General features: G+C 46.9%; 1 protein-coding gene across 1 annotated transcript in view; it reads right to left on the bottom strand.

Moving 5' to 3' along the window:
* Positions 1-236: 236 nt before the first annotated feature.
* Positions 237-24,521, bottom strand: part of ZNF407 (zinc finger protein 407) — a 421,360-nt gene continuing 397,075 nt past the window's right edge. The window contains exon 9 of the mRNA XM_019937214.3: positions 237-2,541. Coding sequence (XP_019792773.1) covers positions 1,208-2,541 — 1,334 coding nt within the window. The 3' untranslated portion in view covers positions 237-1,207. The remainder of the gene's footprint in view (positions 2,542-24,521) is intronic.

The raw sequence follows: 24,521 nt of genomic DNA, 5'->3' as shown, positions 1-24,521 counted from the left end.
GAGTGTCAGACGCAGGCCAGTTCTCTTCAGTTTTTATAGCTGCCCATTGATTGGCTGGCTGCTGGAAAAAAATGTCATCATTATCTTTTAATGCTATAATTTTATTTCAAAGAAAAGAGAAACAGAACAGAAACAACCTTTGCATTTGGGGGAGGGGATGATTTTACAATTTTGGAAAAGGAAAAGGAGCAGTCGTATCAAGACACAAGTCAGCCGGCTATGGACTTGCATCCACAGTTGCGATGATCCCACAGCGAAGCACAGACAGTCCTGCCGGGGCCGAGGCTGCGGGGCACGGCTCTCTACCACTAATGTTTGATGTCAGCTCTTTCACGTGGACAGAAACCGCAGAGAAATCCTGCGAATATGATATCGACACTAAGAAACATTTGTTATAAAAGCAAAATATTGATACAAACAATATTTTCCAGAGTGCACATTTCATATAGACTTTATTGTATGAAACTAAGTCAAAATTAGAAGCATTGGGTTTTCTTAACCAAGGTTTATTTTAACTGAATATAAACGCCAAGGCTTTTCTTAACCGTAGGCTTAAGAAGGAATCTTTTAAGCAGAAGCAACCAGGGCGATGACCACACCTACGATGCCTGAAGGGAGGAAATCCATACATGAAACGAACAGGCTGCCTTTGGTTTGGGGACGCTGCGATCCTAAAATTTCCAGAAAAATGAAGAGGAGCCGACCGCTTCGACATGGTAATACGTGTAGCTGCAATTTTTAACCAAACGTGTAATAAAATGTTAAAACAGCGACATGCTGGACTGCAAGGGCAGCTGTGTCTCAAGCCATGAGACACACTGTTGTCACTCTTCTACTGCTGGGGCACAGTCCTTCCACAACTGAAACGGGAAAACATTTGTGGGGGGAACGAAAGAGAAAACAACTTAGCTTCTCGTCAGCACAGCGGACAGAACAGAGGGAAGAGCATCCAGAGAAGAACCAAACTGTAGACAGACCTGCCTCCGGCGGCCCCGCCCCACACGCGCGCCGGGCTCCCGCCCTGCGCGTCCACGTGCCCCGTGCGCGCGGTCGGCAGGGACGTCACCCGGCCCAGAGCCTGTGCGCGCTCCCGGGCAGCAGCCGTCACTGTCGCGAAAGCTTTGCAAACGGAGCGCAGGGAGCATGCGTCTTGGGTGCTGGTCGCTCCGCGTCCGCCCGGTGCCGGGGGTGGGGCAAGGCTCCGGGCTCAGGCCTCGTGAAGCTCGCTGCTCTCTCTATGGCTCTGGATTACCGCGGCCGCCGGGGAGTCCTCCTGGGTGTATATGACCATGCTCGTCAGCTGCTCTGTTTCGCCGGGGACCACAGCCTCGGCGCTGAGTGCGGCCCCGGCCTGCAGGATCTCCTGAGAGCCGGCCGTCTCTATCACGGTGTGCGAGTACACGCCCGTCTCGTCCTGAGCCCCCGGGGGCAGTTCTGTCACGATGTAATGAGTCGCCCCCTCGGGAAAGCCGCCGCCGGACTCCTGGACCATGGCCTGGACCAGCTCCTCGGTCACGATGATCTGCGAGATCTCGCCGTCCGACTCGGCCAGGTCCACGCGCTGGCCGTGGGCCTGGGCCTCCTGCATGATGATCTGGGAGCCCTCCCGGGCCAGCATATGCACGGTGCCCTCCTCGTTCACGATGACCTGCGTGACACCGTCCTTCATGAGCTGGCCGGCCGCGGCCGGGTCGCAGACTGCGAACTGCAGCACGCCCTGCACCACCTTCCTGAAGGCCAGCTGGGCGCGCTCCTGCGACGCGATCAGGGCCGCGGGCCGGACGTCGCGGCTCAGCGCCCCCGCGGGCTCCAGGGCGGTGCCACCGTCCTGCACGTCGTGGCATACGTGGATCTCGTGGGCCTCGGCCGGGGCTGCGGCGGGGTCCGCCGCCTGCCCTGGCAGCGGGACCAGCACGTCTCTGGGGCCGGCCCTGCCCTTCTCCTCGGCCGCGGCCCGGCCCTCCGCCCCTCCCAGCTCGGTGACCGCGCACAGCAGGGCGTCCAAGGCCGAGGCCGTGTCCGGCGGGGGGATGCCGGCCTCGGCCAGGTCTAGAATCCCCTGCTTGGTCACCTGCTGAATTGCAGGCCCGCTGGGGCTGAGGGGCGCGTCCATGCCATGGCCTTCCATCGGGGCCCCCACGACCACCACCTGCGTGGCTCCGTCTGCCAGCTGTTCCGGCACCCCAGGCCCGGGCGCCCCGCCGCCCACGGGCGCCCCGCTCTGCCCCGCGGCGATGACCTGCCCGTCCTCCGTGATGTGCACCACCCGGGCCACCTGGCCGGCCAGTGCCAGCGTCTGCAGCGTGGCCGCGGCCGTCTCCTCCACGGAGGCGTCCAGGGCGAAGTCCCCGTCGTAGCCCTGGATGATGATGACCTGCTGCACCGGCTCCGGCGGCGCCGCCGGCCTCCTGCTGCCCCGCAGGGGCCTGTCCTTGACCGGAGACTCCTCCGCCAGTGCGGCCGCCGTGAAGGGGCTGTCCGTCTCCACGAACGTGGCCCCCTGGCCCTTCAGACGGCATTCGTAGGACTTGGACACAATGCCTAGGGGAGACAGGGACCAGTTAGAGTCCAGAAAAATGACTTTCAGCCTTAAAAGTAAGACAGTTCTTCCATAGAAGCTTTAGAACCTCAGCTGCTCAGAGCAGCCGGCTCCCAGCCTCAGGGCCTCAGCACGGCGCTGGGCGCTCGGAGGAATCTGACACGGGTGCTCCCGGCTAAGAGCGGTCACAGAGGACATCTGTGCTGTAAGTGAGCGATGCCCACACCTCTGGTCTACTGTCCGGATACAATCTCATCGGCCTCTCTTCGCTTTTCAGCTCCTGGGGAAGGGATACGGTCGAGTCCTCTCAATTACGGTCATTTCTAACAAAATACTCAGTCGGTGGTGGTGAGTGCAGACCAGTAACAGTCAGTAGCAGTATCTCCTAACCCAAAGGAAAAATCTTTTTTTTAATGTCCAAATATTAGCTACAGTATATTTGTTTCTTCAACAAAAAGAATGAAAGCTCTGCATATTAAATTTATAAATAAGCCCTGGATAAACACAGCTCTATGAGTTTCACCTTCTGTGTCGGGTGCTAAGCTGGGGGCAAAGGCGGCTGGCCCGCCAGGCGCGCCCCCCCACCCCTTCCCCGGAGGCCTGTGGGCGGAGACCCGGGCGCCCAGCCCAGATGCAGGGGCTCTGCTTCCGGGGCTCAGGGGCGGTGGACAGGCCAGAACTGAGTGCACAGCCGTGTCAGCCACGAGAGCCGATGCCACTCTGTCGCTCTGACGTTTGGCCAAGTGCCTGGCATGCAGCCACCATTCAGCAAAGATGCGTTTGTTGAATGACTTAAATATCGTGTAAGGTGAGAAGCACTACAGCAGAGAATAAACACACTCAGGCTCACAGCCAGCCGGAGGGAAAGGAATATTCAAGCTCTCCCTTGGGGCTGGGAAGGGGAAGAGCCTGGAGACAGAGCAGCCCAGGGCCAAGCAGAGGTGAGTCTGGGGGGCCGGGGTCTTGGGCTGGGCTGGCTTTTAGGGGATTAGATAGCTCGGCCCCCGCCAGGCTCTCCGGGCCTCTTCTGACAGGAGGCACTAAGACATCTGGACCACAGTCTGTGGAGAGAAGACACCTGTTGAATGTTTTTAAGCAGGAAAGTAAAACGAGTGCATCTGTTTTAGAATTGTGACAGAGGGTACAGCATTTATTATCATAAATACTAGCCCCAAATTCCTCTTAGTGAAAACACTGTGACTGTTTCAGAAAATGCAGAGATAAGCCCTTGGGACAAAGGCATATGCAAAATGCAGGGGTCAGGAGAGCCCAGAGGAGGGCAGGACTGGGGAGAGAGTGCCTGCAGGCTGCTGGCCTCAGCCCGATGGTCGGTCCCATCAGACAGCAACTGTCCCTCTCAGTCTGCATCTGAAGTCTGGACATCTGCCCGCCCAGGAAGGCACAGCAGCCCTGAGAGGCCTGCGGCTGCCGCCAGACTGAGAGTTTCAAGCCCGTCTAACAGATCCCGGGGCTGCAGGCCTGAGCTGGTCTCCTGTTACAAAAAGGAGGCTCTGGCCGCAGAACCGAGGGTGGAAGAGGAAGGATGCGGGGAGGGTGAGAGGCAGGGGCGGGTGCTGAGGACTGCAGGGTGTGTGCACACCCGGCCCCCAGTGCCACCTGTGACACAGGCGACACTTGTTTAATAACTCGACGGGGAAAGTATGAGTGAAAATTGTTGTCTCTGTCTTCATAAAAAAGAGTTTAAACAGAGTTCCTATTTTCTCCCTTAAGTCCTTAATTTTCTATCAGTTTTTTATTACAGCCTCCTTCCCTCCTAAGTAAGAGAATGATCTCTAAATGATCTATAGTATTTCTTTATCTCAATGGCAAACCACTTTTTAAAAATATTTCACTTTAGTCTCCCTCATGTAGGTCCTTTTTTAAAGAAAAGCACACTTTACCCTTACCAAAGGAGAAAAAAGGATTAAGACTTATTAGATTATTATTGCTAACATCCCTTAAACATAAGACAACAATTTTGCTTACTGTGTTGGTGCCAGTCCGTATGAAAGCATTTCTTTCAATACAGAGTCCACTTTAAGCAAAGACCCAGACAAGGCCTGCCTTTCAGCAGGTACAGCATCTCAGGCAGGAACCACAGAAGCCGTTAAATCATATTTACCAAGAGGACATAGCAGGCTCACATCCAGACTGTAGGCAATAGTCCCGGATTGCGAATCATGTGTGAAGTTATAAAAATGCAAACTCCTGGCCCATTCTGTGTGTGCTGGGACGTTTCATGTTCTGCGTCCACAGGTTCACAGGTCAGAAGTCTCAGGAAGTCAAGCCACTGCATCCCCCTTAACTCTTGAGGCCAGAGGGAGCCTCCCACTGGGTCAGGGTGAGGGAGCCACGGGGTCTCCCGGGGCCCTGTGCTGCGGGGTCAGTGGGGGCAAAGCTTGGGGTGCGTCCTCGGGACTGAGTTTCTGTACACCGTGTACTTTCAGCCTCCGAGGCTCTGATTCCTAGTGAGGAAGTGAAACGTGTAAGTAATCCATTTTTGTCAGCAAAGATTAGGAACGAGTGACATTTATTCTTTCTCAGAGAACGCTCTATAGTGCGCATCTTAGAAAGCTCATGGAGCCATAGGCTCCGCGGTCAGGAAAAGACCTGTGGGTCAATGGGACCATCCCCAGGAGCAGAAAATCCTGTTTGCTCATTCAGAGAATGCGGAACACTGGGCCCAGCGGACGCTGCTCGGGGCTGGGCCATCAGCGGCGGGTGAACCAGGCCCAGCCGTGCCCGCACCAACCAGGCCAACATAAACCATCTTTTTTTTTTCTGGCTGCAGCATGTGGGATCTTAGTTCCCCATCCAGGGATCGAACCCATGCGCCCTGCAGTGGAAGCTCGGAGTCTTAACCACTGGACCACCAGGGAAGTCCCTACCATCACATCTTAAAAGCTGTTCAAACCTTCCCAGAGGACGGTCCCAAATGTCGCCGATTCCAGCTAAATGATCTCCCTAACTATGGCCTTCTCTTGTTTACCCTCCTAGGAAAGGGGGGGACAATGGGGACCACACAAGCAGGCTCCCAGCCAGCTCTGACTGAGGTGTTCAGTGGCAGGCAGCCACCGAGCACCCACTGCGGGGTGCCAGGCGGTCACAGCACAGGGCAGCAGTCCCCACACTGGGAATCCTACCCCGGGGGCTCTGCAGGCTGGCCCAAGATTATGTGAGCAGATGGAGAGTTCTAGGGAATCAGCCCAGTGTGTCTAAACTCACCTGCCCAGGGATGTGCCTGCCTTAGAGATAGCCCCTCCACCTCCCCGTGACCCTCTGCTTTACAAAAGGAAAACACACCCTTCACCATGGGACCCTCAGGAGGATTAGCGTTCAGAAGATAAGCATGAGATCAGGTTAAACCACTCAGACCCTAGAAGAAAAGGGCTGAATCACCTGTGGTCCATATGCTTTAATCTAATCGTGTGGGCATTTTCTGAACTTTAATCTTCCTGAACTATCTCTCGTCAAAGAGGTCAGAACGGGGCTCAGCGTAGGAGCAGAAGGCCTGCCCGATGGGTGAGGCACCCCATGGGCTCTGAGTTCACCCCTCCACGTAGGCCTGGGTCTCACCTGGTGGGTATCGCCATCTCTGCTCAAGTTGCCACCTGCTAAGACCCCAAGATCTCCTGTCTACCATACTTGTCAACGTCTTCCTCTGCTAGGCCTGCAACTCCTCCCCTTGCCTCTACGTTTCTACCGTGGATGGAACACTGCCCGTGCCTTCCTTACACTCTGAACCTGATCCAGTTTGTTTCTGCCCATTCTCTAAATCGAAGGTCATTTTCAGTTTAGAGTTTGGGAGAAAAAAAGAAATATGGATACAAAACATAAATAAGGCATCCTTCAAATCACCCTCCCCCGTCCCTACCTGATTACTGCCCTTACATTAAAAGAGGAGGAACTACTGTAGCTGGGAGAGAACAGATACCCTGCTCTTTGGTATTCTCTGAGGGAAATGCTACAGGCTTGAGTCCAGGCAATTCCCTTCTTCAGTCTGCAACTGGATGCGAAACCTCTTGGGTGCAGAATTATCCTCTGAATCCCGTGCGGCACTGATAATTATGCCATTCTGAACTACTTACTGACTGTATCTGAATCCGGAGGTGGGTTAAGCCACGTCCAGACCGTTAAGTGAACTACGTGGGTAAATACTGCTGTCACTATGGGGTGTGACAAAGCTCATCATCAACATCTTCACCTCAGCTCAGCCCGAGCCCAGGGAGCCCATCGCAGTTCATAAACGTGAGTGCAGGTCTATCTTTGATTCAGCAATTTAATAACTTCGAGTGCTGTCAGTACTGCTTTGAAAAATAGCACCTATAAAATGTAACAGCCTCAATCAGATTGAAAAAGATTCACCCACTGAAGACTCTTCCATTTCGCCCATAATGAATTAATGTTGAGCTATGTAGAAGTTCAAGTGTCATTTAAACTAATGTGAATCTCTTCTGTAACTTTACATTCTGACCGGGCTATGACCAAGAATTTACTGGGCACATCAACTTCAATTTTTGAGATCTTTCTAGTAACTATGAACTGTAACGCTCACTAATGCAAATGGCCAGATGGATACAGTATCTGGAACACAGCAAGTTTGTACAGATTTTATCCTTAACCGCTTAGTCACTGTTATTGCTCCAAAACTGCGTAAATCTTTAATGAAGCACGATAATCAACATATTATTTACATTACACTTGACAGTTTTCAAAGACAACGTAGGATTTCAGTATGCTAATAGTAGCTAATCAAATAATGTGTCTAAATCAGTCTTTTTTGGATCTGTTTCCAATAGGACAATAAGTAGCTTTGTGTAGAAGGTGCAAATGCAGGTGAAATGCAGCCTTATGCCTGTGTATGAAATCCCAACTCACTGCTTGTTTGCTTTCTTTCATGAGTACAGAGGTATTTTACTGCCTTCCCATAGCTCAACGTATTGAAAGTTTACAAGTCGGTTGAAATGAAAAGAGTTCTTTTGCGGGGGGGCGTGGTTTGAGGAGCTGTTTTCAGGGAGGTGCTTTCTAATTAGGCTCCCTTCTCCAGAAGATTATTGTGGAGCTCAGTGCCTTCTCACCTATCCCCTTTGAAGAGGACATCTCCAGAGCTGAAAACACAAGCTCCGTCACGCAGGAGCAGAGGGGTTAGGCTGCAGACTCATGCTCCCCGGAACCGTGCTAATGGCTCTGTTCTGCTGTCTGCCGAGCTGCTGGGAAGCTACAAATAGGGTTTACTACCTGACTACTTCCTTTTTGTGTGTGTGTGTTATTCTTTCGTTACTGTCATCATTTTTTCTCACAGAATAAATACCTTATGCTTTTGTTAAGCTTACATTTAATTAAAACGTACAGAATTTGTGCAGTAAACTCAAATGAAACAAATAAAACAAGGCCCCCTCTCTTGAAGGCATACGCTGTGAATGAAAAATGTCATTACAGACTAAAAAATTTTGCAGTAAACAGGGCCTGCAGAGAGAAGTTTCCCCGTAATGACATCCATAAAATACACAAACGGCACTTTAGCGCCATCCTGAATATGGCATTTTCTGTGCTCTATACACAATCTAAATGGTTTGCTCATAGAGCATAATACTCCATTGGGTTTATAGAACAATCAATGTTCCATAAAATGATGTATTTATCCAGTAGTAGGCTCAGCAGTTACTGGTGTACGGCACCGCAGGACAGAGGCTGGGCTCGCACGCGGGCTGCAAACCTTGGCTCACCTCAACGGCTTCATCTCATCTGTGTCAAGTAATTTGTTGAAGACTCAGCTTGGCTTAAAAAAAAACTTGTAATAAAAATTCATAGAGTTTTCAGGAGAATGAAAGCTGATGACAATAGAAAGGTCACATTGTGTCTCCACTAAAGGGGTCAAAGGTCATGAGCAGTTCTAAAACCGAAAGTAGATTTCATGCATCGCCTAGCAGATAAAGATGGCATTAAAAGGACTTGTGTGGCTGAAATGTCGACCGCACCAGGGAAGCCTGTGCTAATATCCGACGTGAGCCACTTTGCTGCCAGCAGCCAGCATTTATTTTACATTTCTAAGCTACTTCTGAAACGGTGTTACATGTTTATACACTGCTAGGTTACGTCTCAGACACCGTGTGTGTTTTAGATCTTATATTTAGGGAGCGCCCTAAGCTTGAAAACGCTAGGCTGCCTCACCGTCATAATTAAAGCACCTCAAATATGACGCAAGTAAAAAAGTAATGCCTTTTATATAAAAATTTGGGGCACGCATGACACTGTGCTTCTTAGGCCACATACAATTTTCCTCAACTTCAGTTTTAAGATGTAACTTTAACAAGAATGTTACGAAATCACACTTAATGTCTATTAAAATGAAATAATATTAACAGATTAGGCTAATAAATTAGAGCCGTATTTTAACGTCAAAAAAGCTTCTACGTTTCTCAAGTGAAAGCAGGAAAAATGACAAATTAAAATTCAATGAAATATAATCTTTTAGAAATTTCAAAGCAGGTAATAAAGTATTCTTATAATGGCAGTCACCAATAGTACAGCCAGTCAAATTGATATCAATAACTGCTCTATAATGTATTTATTTTTTTGGACAATAAAAATAACCGGTATTCCGGTATTCCTGCAGGAAGCCCCCCACGAGCGCCCCCTGCAGCCCAGGCTTGAATAAGTGCCGGATGCTCCCCACACAGAATGCTCTGCATCCTGGCATCCCCGCAGAAAACCCCGACCAAGTCGTTCAGGAAAGACGATCACAGCCAGTGCGGTCCAGGATCGTAGTGGGCTGTGGACCAAAATGACAATTTCACCATCTTTTTCTTTTTTTTTTGAGAGGTAACAAAGGACGGTCAGTACCTTATGTCTATTATTTTCAAGGGTTAGAAATGCTTTCTGGCCAATGTTAATAAAATTCACACACAAATTAGAAATACTGAGGTTACTGGAGAACAAAATTAAAATGCTCTTCAGATTCTGCCATGCTTGTTGAATGTGATGGCTATACAGTGAGATTTATTTCAGAGCACAGGGCTTGTGCTGGTCATTCTGAAGCCTACAGTGCTGTGCACTGGCCTAAGGATGTGTTAAATACACGACAACCCGATAAATAATTTTGGTAATTATCTGCTTTATGCCACAAATAAGCACAGCGGTCTGTGTTAGAGAGTTATAGTTAAAGTCATCGCTCTGTCCTTAATTTCATGAAGGCCATTATGTTCTAGGAAGAGATGAGGAAAATTATTTTTCTGTGAAAAATTAACTGAAGTCCACATCATTTCTGAGAAGCTTTCACATAGGTTCAAACATACAGTTTTATAAGACACGCCGTGCGAGTTTTACTGAAGGAAGATGTACAACAAGGCAGGAGCCAGATTTAGGTAACAAAAGCCTTAGTCCTTTTTTCCTCAATTATCACTAGTAGCACCCTTAGGACTGGCAGCGATCAAAGGTAACCAGATAAGACCCCTGAAAGAACTTCTAAGATATCCGGGAAAAACCAAGAATAAATTTAATGTTAAGTTGGAAATGCAGAACCGGCCAGGTTTCTAACTTTGCGTGGAGGGTCTCCACAGGCCTCGGTACTTCCATGGGCACTGAAGAGTAAAGGACAATATTTTACCTTTAAAGTCACAAACCCTAAGCAATTTTGTATTATATCAGACCCTTAGGTATATACTATCACTCCCCTGCATGAAGATCTAATGGGAATCACACACACAAATCTCCCTCAGGAAGATGAGTCCTTTAAGGTCACCCTGACAGGCTTCTGGGCACGGATGCTGCGGGAGGGCATGTTAACTGCTTCTCTGCTCCTGCCGAGGCCCGTCCGTCAGGATGTGACCACAGAACTTTGGAAATTTGACTCGTGACAGAAATAGTGTCATCATGCTTCACGAATGTGACAAAACGGGACTAAAATTAGAAGGTAAGGTGCCCTGATCTCGTCATTTACCCTCAAAGAGCACTTCTTAAAACAGCCAGGTGGTTTACTAGCAGAAAGCGCTCAGATGCCTTGAACAAGGTAGGGAGGGTGGGGGCTGTGTGTGTCAGTGCACTTGGCATCCTGCATTCATTCTGGGGGTCACGGTGGGCCCTGGCCACCATGGGGGAGCCCATCTGGGACACTCGTGTGCTTCCCCAGTGCGGCTCTCACCCTGCACCTCCGACCTCACCTGTCTCGTGCTCGTGGTACCAGCTGATGAAAAGTAAACTGCGCCCCACATGCTTGCATTTGGGGAGCTTGGGGGCTTGAACAAGCAGTGGAGTTTTAGGCCAGCAGCATTTCTGAAGGCCTTCGAAGACTCCAGATAAACAGCAGCCCTGTCTGTTTACTGCAAGGCTGCCTCCGTTTGACTTAAAGATGTTAACTTAGACTAGCACTGACATTCTTTTGGGAGTTATGGAATCGGAAAGTTAGGAAGCCCGACGATCTTCTCCTAAATGTGCTCTGACCACTTATAAAACTCCCCATACAGATAATGCAATATTAGGAGACAAGGCCTAGCTTGCAAAAGTTGTTAACTGTTACGCGCACTTAAAAGGTAAAATTACGCAACTAAGGAGCCCAGCCAAGCCGTTAGGGGGCCTCCGCTAACAGGCTGAGTTCACAGGCCAGCAGCAGATTGAACTGGCCTCCTTTGTTTCTCTGGCAAACCCTAGAAAAAAATCACATTCACTTTTGGAGGCAGGTTCAGATTTCCCGTGTTTCATAGTCCCTTCCTATCTTTGCTGAGGAAATGAGAGCAGGCTGACGTCTGTCTCCATCGTAGACACTTTTGTATGAAGGTAAAAAGCAAACCACTCCTCAGTCACAGCACAGAGGCACCATTAAAATCAAATTTACAGTATGCGGGACATGCAGCCGGGCAGAGCTCACTGTTAGTATTTTAATCATTTGCAGGGCTTTCGGAGGTCCCGCATCATTCATGGCCGAGTGGCGGCAGCACTGGTACACTCAGAACGACGCGCGCTTCTTCTCCACGTACTACACGAATCATCCGCTCTGGGCACGCGGCTGCTGCCTTCCTGTTAGGCTGCTGTGGGTGAGGGTGCCCTGAGCATCTCGTGGCTGGGACCTGCCCCCGAGGATGGGCTCTGACGACAGCAGACACCCTGAGTCTGAAGAGTGAGAACACGGGGCGCCGGCGCCCAGGTGTGGGCGGCAGGTGCCGAGGAAGGTCCGGCAGTGAGGACCTGACCACTGAGCTCTAAGACAAGCAGAGTCAACGCTGACTCGAGTCCGTGAAAGTTCGAGGGAGTAGTGGTTGTTGGCCTGTCCTTCCCGGGGTCCACCAGGCTGACTCGGGGGGCGCTGGGTGCTGTCCTGATCTAAGGCTGGTCCGCCCGGCACTCGGCCTTCTCTGCAGTGAGGACAGGACAGAGGCAGGGCAGGTCGGGGTTGGGGAGACTACTGGTCAAGGTGGAAAACAATGATTTATTTTCTTCTGAGCCAGTGAATTCCACCATCTTTATTTTGAACATCTTCCTAAATACCTAAGTTAAACTCCTCTGTTAAAATTGCAGAATATTTATATGCCTGGGATAAGAAACGCTAAAACTGATTTAAAAATATCAAACAAAAGACAAATTTTGAGGCTTGAACCCTCGCTTTGAAATGAGTGGAATGAATGAAAATAAACTTACAAATTGAAACACTGGCTGAAACGCCAGCCATTGAAATCTCAGGTCCATGACATGGACATGCCAGGCGCCAGCAGCTGCCCCGCTCCTGCCGGGCGGTGCTCCCGAGGGGCAGGGAGGGGTCAGGGACCCTTTGAAAGCACAGGACAGCTGAGCGGATGCGTGCACGGTGGGACGCCAGCACCGCAGCAGGACACGTAGCTGCTGTCACGTGTCTAGAGGTAGCACTTTGTGCCCCGGGGTCTCAGCAGCGGCGCACGCCACCTGTAAAGTCCTCCAGCAAATCTCCGTGGTGCAGGTTCTGAACCAGGATTCAATATCCAGTGAGGCGAGAGTCCAGCCAGGGGGACAGGGATGCACACAGCATTACACGATTCCTTTGGGCTGCATCCAGAGGAGAACCTGAAAACCATCTCTCTGAAATATTACTGGTTCGCTAAGGGGTTGAAAGGCTTTAAGTGGGCAGCCCTGTTAAGGAGAGTTCGAGGTTGCTCTCCGATGGGCAGACACACAGCCACCAGACAAACGGTGTCGGGGACCTAACACCAATCCCTAACAGGCATTTCTCAAAAAGCTCTAGGGCGACATACTTTCAGCACAACTTCCACATCATTACGAACTGAATTGGACAGCAAGAAATCATCTCCCAAATAACAGACCTGGGCATTGAAAGATGCTGAGTCATCAAAGGAAGACGGGCGATTACTTACCCTTGATTTGACCAGGACAGAAAGGCACAGCAGAGCAGGTGAAACCCTTCAAGAGAATTCAAAACCAGCGAAGAAACAAAGTGTTTCGTGGTAAATTCTCACTTACCCAGTAAGACTAATCCTTAAATCTCTAGGTGTTCTAAGGTTTTAGTTCCACTTATATTACTAACTTAAATTTGCTGGATGCTCCAATTCAGGAACTTGGGTATTTCAGATCATTTTCTTAATTATTTATGCAACAATACTATTAATATAAATATTAACATTGAGGCTAAATTCCTGTATTTAATCCCTTACATCAGTAAGGCAAACGTGAACTTTTTAAGGAATGAATAATCTATTTGAAGATACTGGTATGACAGATAATTACAATAATAATAATTACAATAAATAAAATATAAAGTAACTAGATAACATACGAATAGCTATGCCTTCGAAGAAAGAACTCCCTTGGTCTAGGCTAGGGATCAGGAAAGTACTCACTGACACCCGGGCCTTGAAGGCTGAGTAGGAATTTGTCAGGAAGTGAAGAAAAGAGTGGTGAGGACCCCACGCCATTCTAAGCATACGGCAAAGCCAGCAAGTGGTGTGGCTTGGCTACAAAATCCTAGCATGGCAGGACGGCAGAGGGACAGAGTGAAAAGGCGGGACTCTTCAGATCCCGCGAGGCCCAAGCGCGTGAATCTGGGTATCGGATAGTGACAGGAAGGCACTGAAGCCAGTGAAGCAAGGAAATGACATGTTCACATTTGCATTCTTGGGAACGAATTGTGGTGAGGCTGCAGGACTGTCTCTGGCAAAGGTGTTCAATGCAAGGAGCCTCACCTGGAGGCCTCGCAGGGGCCGAGGTGCAGGAGACTAAGAGGTGAGGGCAGGGCACGTGCGTGGTTTCAGTGGGGACAAAAAATGGGGAGGGCCTGGGGGATGCTGCGGGGGCCTGGACAGACCTGTCAAAGGGAACTGCAGCTTGCACGCATCTGCTGCTCGTTCCCGCACACGCGCTCTCTGCACGCCTCTGCCGCTCGTTCCAGCACACGTGCTCCCTGCACGCCTCTGCCGCTCGTTCCCACACACGCGCTCTGCACGCCTCTGCCACTCGTTCCCGCACACCGCCTCTGCTGCTCGTTCCCGCACACGCGCTCTGCACGCCTCTGCCGCTCGTTCCCGCACACGCACTCTGCACGCCTCCGTTGCTCGTTCCCGCACGCGCACTGTGACCCTGTGCTCGCTCCCCTGTTCCTTTCCTGTTCAGCTCTGCTTCCTCCCCCAAAACATCCACCTAGCGTGGGAAGGGACCTCGAGGCTCCGTGTTGCGCCAGCGCCTAGCCCGACGGCACCAGGGGTTTCCACACAAGGAAGAGAAGGAAGCGGTGCCCGTGGGGCAGAGGTCCCGGGCCCAGGCGGAGGCAGAGGTGAAAGATTCACGTGGAACAGCCCCGGGCTTTCCCTGTGGACTCTGCCCTCGAACGGAGCACAGCACCCCTCTGCTTTAGTTCACGTCCTGAGCCGCTCCCCCTCCCCTCGCCACTGTCTGGGCTGCAAGGTCCCCGGACAAGGACGAGGTCCCGGGTGCCTTCTGACCCTCCAGCAAGCGGTGCACGGCGGTGCTATGGGGGACGCGGGGCATTTGGGACAGCAGGAGCAACTGTTTCCACTCTGACTTCAAGGAAATCAGTCAAGCAAGAATTTAAACATTTTCTCCTGTAACAGGAGAAAAGCCTGAGACTCCAGTTTCTGCTCCGTGAGCCTGGACAGAGGCTGCTCAGGACACACAGCCGCGGGGCTGTCAGTGTGACACTGGCCTGGCGGCTCTGCCCATTATAGAATTTGAACGTGTTTCTATCCTCGGCCATGTACTAGTTAACGTACCCCCTTAGACTGCAGCTTAATGACTGGGAGCGTCAGAGCAGCGATCAGTAAAATGTAAGTCAAGGGGGAACGTGCTATGATACGAATTCTGCAAATCTGCCTCAGATGGACTTCCAGAATGATCCTTGTATTCATTTGGTCAAGCTTCTTATATAGCACATAAAGTTATCTCTGCTACTTTAAAAGCCAATTAAAAAGGGGGAATATTACATCCATATACGTACAATATCATATCCCGAAGAGAAAGAAAACATATCAATTTAATTTTTCAAGAATAATGACGCTGCACAGGCAAAATATGTTATTTGCAAATGAGTGCTTGCAAATAGCAGGCTCTCTTATCTTGTCATTTCAAAGCAAAGCAAACATTTTAAACGTAATTATAAAAATGTATGAAAATACTCCAGTTGAGTTTTTTTTAAAGGCAGAAAATGTCAAGGATTCCAGCATCGCTCAAGAGTGCAGCTCTCAGTTTAGAAGTCAAGCTGAGAATCAGATTCCCGTGCGAGAACCAAGTACCTAGTTGCTTATCTTTTGGCATCGTGCTTTGGGCCAAGGGAAAGGTTGGGCTTGGCAGGCAACTGCACGTTTGCTGCTACCAGCATTGAGATGGGGGCCCCAAATAACGAGGGGTGACCTCCCCCAGGCAGTGCGTGGGAGGCTGAAAGGAGATCTCAGTTAGGGAAAGAGATCGAGGGCACACTGGTGACTGGAGAAGAGTCAGAGCCGGAGAGACGACTAGGCAGTCAAGACCCTGGCGGAAGGCGTGAAAGAAGAGGGTGATCGACCGTGTGAAAGGTCAGAAAGAAACACCATCAAGACTGGAAGTAGGTCTCGAATAGGTAACGTGTTACCAGGAAGACCACGGCATTTATCCCCCAACCTGAATACTGTTGAGAGAAGCAAGGGCAGTGATTGGTCAGAACATGAAACAGGGGGCGCAGACCACACACCGTTGTAGATAAACCAGGACATATGTTGGCCTAGGTTCCACGACTAACATGGTACAACGATCCTGGAGTTTTTCCTTTAGAGCACATTGGTACTGAGTATGAACACCCACACACGGCATTAATCAGAATACAACACTACCTGATTAGTGGCTTCATTAATAGAAAGGAGAAAAGGAAGGTATTCAAAACTTGGAATAACATTTACAGAAATATGGAAATTCATATGTTTTCCTTCACCTCTATTCACTATTAAATGTCATCAAGTGTTTTTCTGAACAAAAATGTCCCACTCTTTCTTGGAGTAGCAAGACAATCAGAATGACAGTACTGAATTAATTCCTCATTTGCTGGCTGAAAGAAACTCGTAGCTGAATTGCCAAAGGGCAGACTAGAGAGAGTGACACCATACATCTCAGCTTTTATATATGTCCATTTGATTACTGCGCTTGTATGTCTGTATTATCTTGCTGGTCTAACAGCTGTTGTCTTACTTCATTTACAGAGTGCCAAGGTATCTATTAGTAGTAACTAAGCTGTGAAAAGTATTACTAAATAACTGGAATTCTTAATAGAAATTCCAGGAAGTCCAGTGGATAAATCACAGACATAAAAGGAAGGAAAAAATACCTCCTAGGAAAGGAGCCTTAGAAAAGCTGGCCTGGGACTGCAGCCCGCCCAGGGGCCAGGGTGCTCCCACAGGAGCCTCCCCTGGACCTCCTGCGCTGTGCCTCCAGCGGTGGAAAATCCAGCCTCACCTGCTTTTTTTTCAGGTGCTTTGAGTAACTTCTGTAGTCTGGGCCTCCCTCTGACTAGTGACTCCTACTGGCTGGAATAAACACTGTTTGCTTTTTCTGCTCTTATTTTTGACACTGTCCTGGCTGGTGATTAAACAACCACAGATCAACCTTGTATGCCAGTTTTCCCTATCCAACAGACAAACAACCCTGAAAATTATAACTTAGCCAGCCCACCTCACTGAGCTTGGTTCTTTCTTAAAAATACACTTTTATTATTCAATTTTTGGTTTTACTGTCCCACTTTTTGAATTTATTTATGTGTAGAATCAGAATACTAAACATTCTAACTGATATACTCAAAATTAGCTTGAATTTTGGACACAGCATTATTAATAGAGAAGGCTTCATTCCTTTTCAATCTACAAAGAAAATGTCACGAACATAACTTATCTGGCCCAAACTTAGCTTGGTCATACTGAAGGTCAGAGGGCAAGGGGCATTTGGGAGGAAAACACCAAATCCCGATAAGAGACTTTTCGGCTTGAACCTTCACAGAACATGTGGATCTAGAGAGAGGAAGTTTTTTTTTTATTATTATTAGGCTTAAATTCAACACTATGAAAAGAGAATATCAAGGAAGAGAGGCCATTAGCGCACGGATTCTTTGCACGGCCACTGAAAGGGGCTGAGCCGTGCTCCTGGTTCTGCCCGTGACAGATCCCGAGACTGGACCGGCGGGGACAGGCCTCCGCGGTGCTGATGGCCACAGTCTTGCCGCGGACCGGCTCGGCTTTCTATCTATTGGATGATGAGTGCATTCACCTTACGTATCAGAATGATGAAACCTTTCCCGGAACACCCAAATACGAGACAGACGGGAAGGGAAGCAGTGCGGGCTGGGTGGGCAGAGAGCTCCAGAGCTGCCCGGCGTCCCATCCGCCTCCCTGAGAAGGCCCAGGCCTCTCGGTACCTCGTTTAAGACCCATCGGGTCAGGTGCTCTCAGCTTCTCGTCGCTGGAGAGTTCTGCGAGTCCAGGATAATGCCGGTACTCTCGGGGATAGCTGACCAACCTGACCCCCGCCACTGTCTAGTCTACAGAAAACATCATCTAATCATGGGTCTCATATGGTTACCTTTAAAAAATGAGGTGGTGTAGCCAGATCCTTTCCTGTTAATATATGAATAATAAACATTCTCTTAAATATCTTAACACACCTCCACCTCCACAATACAGTAGCTGACTGTGTTATTTAGATTTGGAAATTAATGGGCTGATGGTAGCATTACAGCTCACGTGGATTTACAGTCATCGTATTTGGCCCAGTGTGATTTCAAATAAGAATTACTTCTGATTGTTTGAGTGGAAATTCAGAAACATGAAAAGAAGCCATGTTAAAACTGGCTGGTTCATCACATGCAAGTACTGCACATTAAGATGGGAAATACCCATTCATGAAGATAATGAAAATGGACATGAATATAATAAAATACCCGGTTTACAGACTCTGAGACCTACGTAAGCAGTAGATTTGCTCCTTCTACTTAAAAGCATGTTCATCCAACCCCACCCCAATTCATATTTGATCTGCAGTCCAAAAACAAAGCCCTGTGGTCTGTTAGCACAAAACCTTATAAAATGACTCAAGATTCTCGACATTCAAGTTTCCATTTTTTAAAAAGAAGAGGGTGCAGGGGTGACAAGTATTATAGCCGAGAACAAACAGTGCAGCAAAGAAAGCAGCAGATCAATGGATGCCCCCCGACTCTGGCGCTCATGAAACAGCCACGTGAATAGCACCGCGGAGAACAGAAGACGATGATGATAAAATTGGTGCTTTTGTTTTATAAGGCTGGCACAGATGGGCCTGGCAGCCTTCATGTTTCATTTTCATGAAACTTCAGCCACATTTCCAGGGCAACATTTCCACTGTTTGCAGGCAAAGGGTCCCTGTGCAGGAGGCCAATGGCTTGCCAATGATTTTGCTGAATGCCCCAACTTAAGCCAGAAAAAGGAATTTAAACACTCAGATAGGTTGAGTACTGATAATCCTATATAACAATGTAAACTGAATGATTTAGTTATTAACATGCATTTTAATTAAAATGAGTAACTTTTAATTCCCAGTTAGACATAAAACTTTCTGTTGAGACGATCACAGCTATACATTTTACATGCATACATACTTTTTTCCTAATCCAACTGAAAAAAACAGTGCTCATTCAGACACATATTGCTGATACTGCATTCTTTTACTTTACAATGATATCCTAGAAGAAAGTCTTGGCTACAATGGAATGTGCACCAGTATGTTTAGCCTGAGTTGACTGCAGCAGTAGCTAGGGTAAGAACCCAGAAGACTCTGATATACAAAAACATCTTTAGTCTTGGCCCAAAACATTAGGTATGTAGTGATCTTTAGTAGAAAGTAAGAAATTTTAAACAACACCACAGGTTCAATAAGTGATAGCTTTTTTCCCCCCAAAACCAATCAAATATCATACGGTTTTAGTCATATCTGGCATATTTATATGATTTACTCACAATAAAATTAATATACAACTAATATATTTATTTCATGCCACCTAGCTTAAACATATCAACGAAAATCTCATTTGTCACTACCAACTGTCACGTTTTAGAAAAACGCCATATATATGAGATAGGAACAAGGCTATTTTAAACTCAGACCCACTTCCCCATCAGAAGGATTACTGAGGGTTGTTCCTAATACTGGAAGAATAGGAAAGGAAGACACACCACCAGCAAACTCTAAGCCAAACAACCCAAACCAGTCTGAACAAAGTCTAAGGTAACAGGATCCGTGAACAATATGGAATCTTCTAGTGGCTTCTTGAAGTCAAAGCCAGAGCTATCAAGGAATCTAGTTGTAGAGGCTTTGTCTCCTTATAAAAACAAAATACCCTTTCATGAAATTTTATGTAAACAAGTTAATTTTGTGCGCTTGTTCAAAGGGCAAGACATATTTTCCCTAAAATGCTACTATATATTCCTAAAAACTGATCTAATGCCACTTCTGTGAATTATGAAAACTTTTTACAGAAGTTTTCATAATTTCTAAGGATGTTCTAAGGATGTCAGAAAAGGCCAACTGCTCTCATCGACTAGAACATTTTCAGTAGCGTTTTATATTTTGGCCCCAAAGATCAAAATCTTATGCTGACCATATTTCCATATCTCTCAGTACCTTTTTACAGAAGCACAGAGCACAGACACCAAAGGTTGAAAGTAATCAAAATAATTCACAACTGCTTAGCACCTCTTAATGCCCAAAATAAACCTAGCAGTTTAGCAAATTTAAAACTTTTGTCATTGATTATTAAATCAGCTGGCTCCCTGCAAATATTTCTCTGTACTAATCTTCAAGTATATATATACTTAGTCGGAGGTTGGACTCACATCAAGATGCAGGGCACTTGACCTGGCAAGTTACTCATTTCAACCAACAGCTTAGATAGAGCCACAGGGGCAGCTTATCAAACCTGACCACAATAGAATGTTACGGCTGCCATGGAAGGGAACCCCATCTTTGGCCACTTTAAGAAAACACAGTACTTGCAAAGGAGAGCACTGCATTCAGTGCCAGGAACTGTGTTTTAATGGAGGGGCACAGACTGCAACACGTCCACATGGAGGTGACGCAGGAGGCAAAGGCTCCCTGTCCAGAAAACTCACCATAGGAACAAAGGAGGGAGGGAGGGACTGAGCAGGCTGCCTTGGCAAATCTAGATTTGGTGGGTGGAATTACGGACATAAAAACAGTCTGCAAGTATCTGGCAAGCTGCCATGGAGAAGAGGGATTGCACATCCCTGTGTAGCTCTCTCACCATGAGAATTTTCTAAAAATTAGAGCAATTTACTCATGGATACACACGTGGAAAGATGCTCAACGTCATTAGTCACTAGGAAAATGCCAATTAAAACCACACAAGATACCACTACACACTGACTAGAAGGGCTAAAGTTAAAAAGACTGATAACGCCAAGTGCTGGGAGGACGTGGAGCACCGGGAACTCTCGTGCGTTGTTAGTGGGAATGCGAAATGGTACAGCCACTGTGGGAACCAGTTAGGCAATCTCTCAACACATGACCTCGAAATCCCGTTCCTAAGGAAATGAAAGCGTATGTCCACACAAAGACCTGTGCCCAAATGTTTACAGTACCTGTACTCATTATCACCCACAACCGGAAACAATCCAAATGTCCATCAACAGGAAAACCGAAAAGCACACTGTGGTATATCCATACAATGGAGTAATGCTCAGTAATAAAACAAATGGCTGCTGGGCGCAACAACAGGAACGAATCTCAAAGGCATTAGGTGGAAAAAAGGCTACACACTGTACAATCTCATTTATGTGACATTCTGGAAAAGACACTACTACAGGGACAGCCAAGAACTGGGGGTCGGGTGAAGGGACACCAGGAGACATCAGGGGTGATGGAAAAGCTCTGTAACTTGACTGTGGCAATGGTTACATGACTGCACACATTGGTCAAAACTCATCCAGCTGCAAACCTAAAAAGGATTAAATTTACTGTTTGTAAACTGAACCTCAGTTTTCTTTTTAAAGTCAATGCTCTACATATAGACACTTGAGTTCCTCGTCACGAAAAGTTCTTGAGCAGCATCTAGATGACTTCCCGTCACAGGGGTTACGGGTCATGTTCCTGCATTCAGTGGCCAATTGATCCTTTTGCATCTAAGGAACTTAGGAGCTGAAAGTTATACAACACCATGACTTTCTTTTCCTTTCTTTTCTTTTCACCATGACTTTTCTTTTCCTCAAACATCTCCAGTTGTTTAGAGCAACTCAAAGACTTACTTTTAGCAGCTGAAAACAAATCTGCTCTGTCCAGTGTCATATTTGTTTTCTACAGACAATGCAAATCCTATGGTTCCTATAACCTTCTGAAGTCTAACAATTACAAAAATCATTAGGCTGAATTATCATTTACTTTTTTTTTATCTTATCGATGATACAGAAATGGGCAAGGCTAATTCAAAGGGCAATGAATATACACAGAAGCCAAATATGTATAAATTAGATACCTAAAAAGAGGAAATGCAAATTATCTAAGGCTGAAGGTGGACTCTTATCAGGAAGGCTTAGTGTTATGTCTGTAGGAGATACCAAGAAGTTTTCCCTGCTATTTGTATTGACATTTGTGAATGTACGTTACACTCTATTTAATTAAGGAAAGGCCATATCTTAAGTGAATGTGGCTTTATATAAAAATGGGGATGCGACTATCTACCATATGGCTGTAACTGTGGTCAATTAACATTGTTTTTTATTTTCCATTTATCCTTTATTTAGTTATACTTGTACTGAACATTGGCTTTCTGCTTCGTTTCGTTGTTGTTTTGCTTGTTTGTTTTTGGTATGCTCCAGTGGAAGCCGTATGTGAGAGACCCACGGTGCTCCCTCACCAGCCCTGAGTGATCTCATGGTTACAGTGACAGTGTGAGAAGAATGTCAAGCTGTTGCTAGTTTAGATGGATCTGTGTGTGCGTAGAAAGCATGAGAGTGAGTGTGCTCCAATACTGCTACAGAAAGGGGGGAAATCCCACAGCTGTTCCAATGGTCATTAGGGGCTTCTCTTTTATACTAATAATACTGATGACCACTTACAAACATGATAAGGCTTTTTTTAAATCTGGCCACACTGCTCTCTTTTCCTTAATAACGTGATTTTAGGTAGACTTCAAGACTCAGGTAGCTACAGATTAAAATCCAAGCTTGGCTACTAACTAGCTATATGTGCCGAGACAGCTTATTTAACCTTTCTAAGCTTCTGTTTCTGTCTTCAGGATGGGGTAACAGCAGCTTGCAGGGTATTTTAAGTATTGGGAACAGTGTGCAAAGCACCAGGCAGCACATGCTGGGCCTGCAGTGCTTCATACATGGCGGACACCCTTGTTCCTGATTCCTTCCAGAACTGCTGACTTCAGAAGTCACTATTGCTTCTGAAAAAAACCTCCTATACCATGAGTCTGACCCAATATTTATAACAGTGCTTGGTGGTATCACACACGGAGCTAAGCTGCTCCCCACGTGCTCTGCCACGGCAGCTTTCAAAGCTGCTTTTCACAAGTTAGGATGGTGTTCAGAAGGCTGTGTGTTAGAAAGAGCGTAAAAAATTTAATGAATTTACAGTTAATTGCAGCAGCATCAATACTGGTTGATTTAAACAGTGCATGTTTTGGGAGAAGCATTATGCAGCAGAACTTTGTGTTCTGATTGGCAAAGAGGGTCTATTTGCAGACTATTAAATGCACGTACTCAGCTACAAGTTACTGATGAGTTTATGATATTTAATGGTTTATCTTGGGGTTGAAACCAAGTACAAGCAACTCCTGACCCCGAAACTAAGGTAATATGTGAAGTGGTACTGTGAACTCAGAACAACTGACAAGGTAGGAAGGATATACCTACCTTTGATGTAAACCCAACTGATGAGATTTAAAGTTATGTAGTCTTTCACCCTATTTTGGGTAAAGATCAATACCCATAATCTTTTTTTCTTAACATACTAAACATGGGGAATCAATTCATAACCATTCAGTTTAAATAAGGTTTTTTAAAAAATGTGGTTGTTCCCTACCAATGAATATCCAATGTCCAGGATCCAGGATCCAACACCCTACTCCCACTCCAGCCTGGACTTCAGGTTTTGAGGCAGGCAACCCACAGCACGGTGCTCGGGCCTCCCTCTGGTTGGTAAGGGCAGCCCCCCGGTACAACAGCTGCTTCACCCCAGTTCACGTGAGCTACCTGAGGGATGAAACACAGTATGGAATTTGGGGAGCAGAGGTCAATGAATGACAAGTGTGGAAAAGGGGCCATTGCTTACAGGAAGTTAAAGGGCAAACGTTCCAACTGAAGTAACCACAGAGAGGAGGCCAACTGGATGGCTGTGAACACAGAAAACCGTGCCTGAGCCTCTGAGTCGTGGCCCCCAAATTTAATTGTACACAACTCATTCACTGTGGCTTGAAACAACTGATTCAGTTTATGAGAAAACTGAGATTTAACCAAAAAAATTTCCCTGGGGAAATGTAGGAAATCGAGCCTTTTCTTTATGACTATGATTTTGAAACTGTAACCTGCATCAACTCAAGCTACCATCAAATGCCTGAAATCAATTGTCAAGAAAGACTCTCCCCATAATGCATTAAAAAGAAAAATGAAAAAAAAAGAAAAGAAACAGGAAGAAACCTTGGCACCTCTGTTTGGAAACTGGTTAAGAGATAATGTGCGAAACTCAAAACTTCAAGTATTCATAAGATTTAAAAAAAAACATTTAAAACAAATGATTTGACAGCTGCAAATGCAGGATAACACCTAGCTGAATTATAGAAACAGTGTGGATAATTACTTTTTTCAAACGTAGGGCTCTGTGGACCAAGGTCCTGTCTGAAGGTCCCTGCAGCACAGTTCCTGTGCAGTAATACAAATCCCGTCGTCATACCGTCCTAAGTCTCTTCATCATCTGCACATCAGTAAGAGTGATGAGAGGCATCCCATGATTCCAGCAGTCTTCCTTTGAAGGATCCACGCGTTAATTACTGCACTAATTATGGTTTTTTGAATAACTAACTGAAGTAAGCAGCCTATGGGAGGTACAGGCATAAACCTAAGACTGAGAAAATACTAGTTACTGAATCATCAGTGTAAACTGACGCATTGAACAGGTTTAAAAGAAGTGGAAGCAGTAGATTTTAAAAGACAAGCATCTTCAATAATTAGGGCTCCCTAAAGCAAAAAGAAATGTTATTTCTTAATGGCAAGTGTATTTAAACTGTTATCTAAAGATCTGAAGGTAAGTCTGCTTAATTCACTGCTGCTTCTTTTGTTATTAGAAAAACATAATTGTTCCAAATAATTAGCACTAGAGTACATCACAAGCTGACAACAAAATTATAGAAATCTTCATATTCAGAACCCTCTAGCTGGCTATTAGGAACAGTTTCTGATCGTAACCCATTAGTTGAAGTGCTGTGAGTTTTTGATTGCCACCAAATAACCTCAGATATCTGCCTAAGTGAACAGCCCCTATT

The sequence above is a fragment of the Tursiops truncatus genome, chromosome 13 (assembly GCF_011762595.2).
Source record: "Tursiops truncatus isolate mTurTru1 chromosome 13, mTurTru1.mat.Y, whole genome shotgun sequence".
In the NCBI taxonomy this organism is placed as follows: domain Eukaryota; kingdom Metazoa; phylum Chordata; class Mammalia; order Artiodactyla; family Delphinidae; genus Tursiops; species Tursiops truncatus.
Note: the sequence above shows the minus strand (reverse complement) of the source record. Positions and strands in the feature narration are given on the sequence as shown.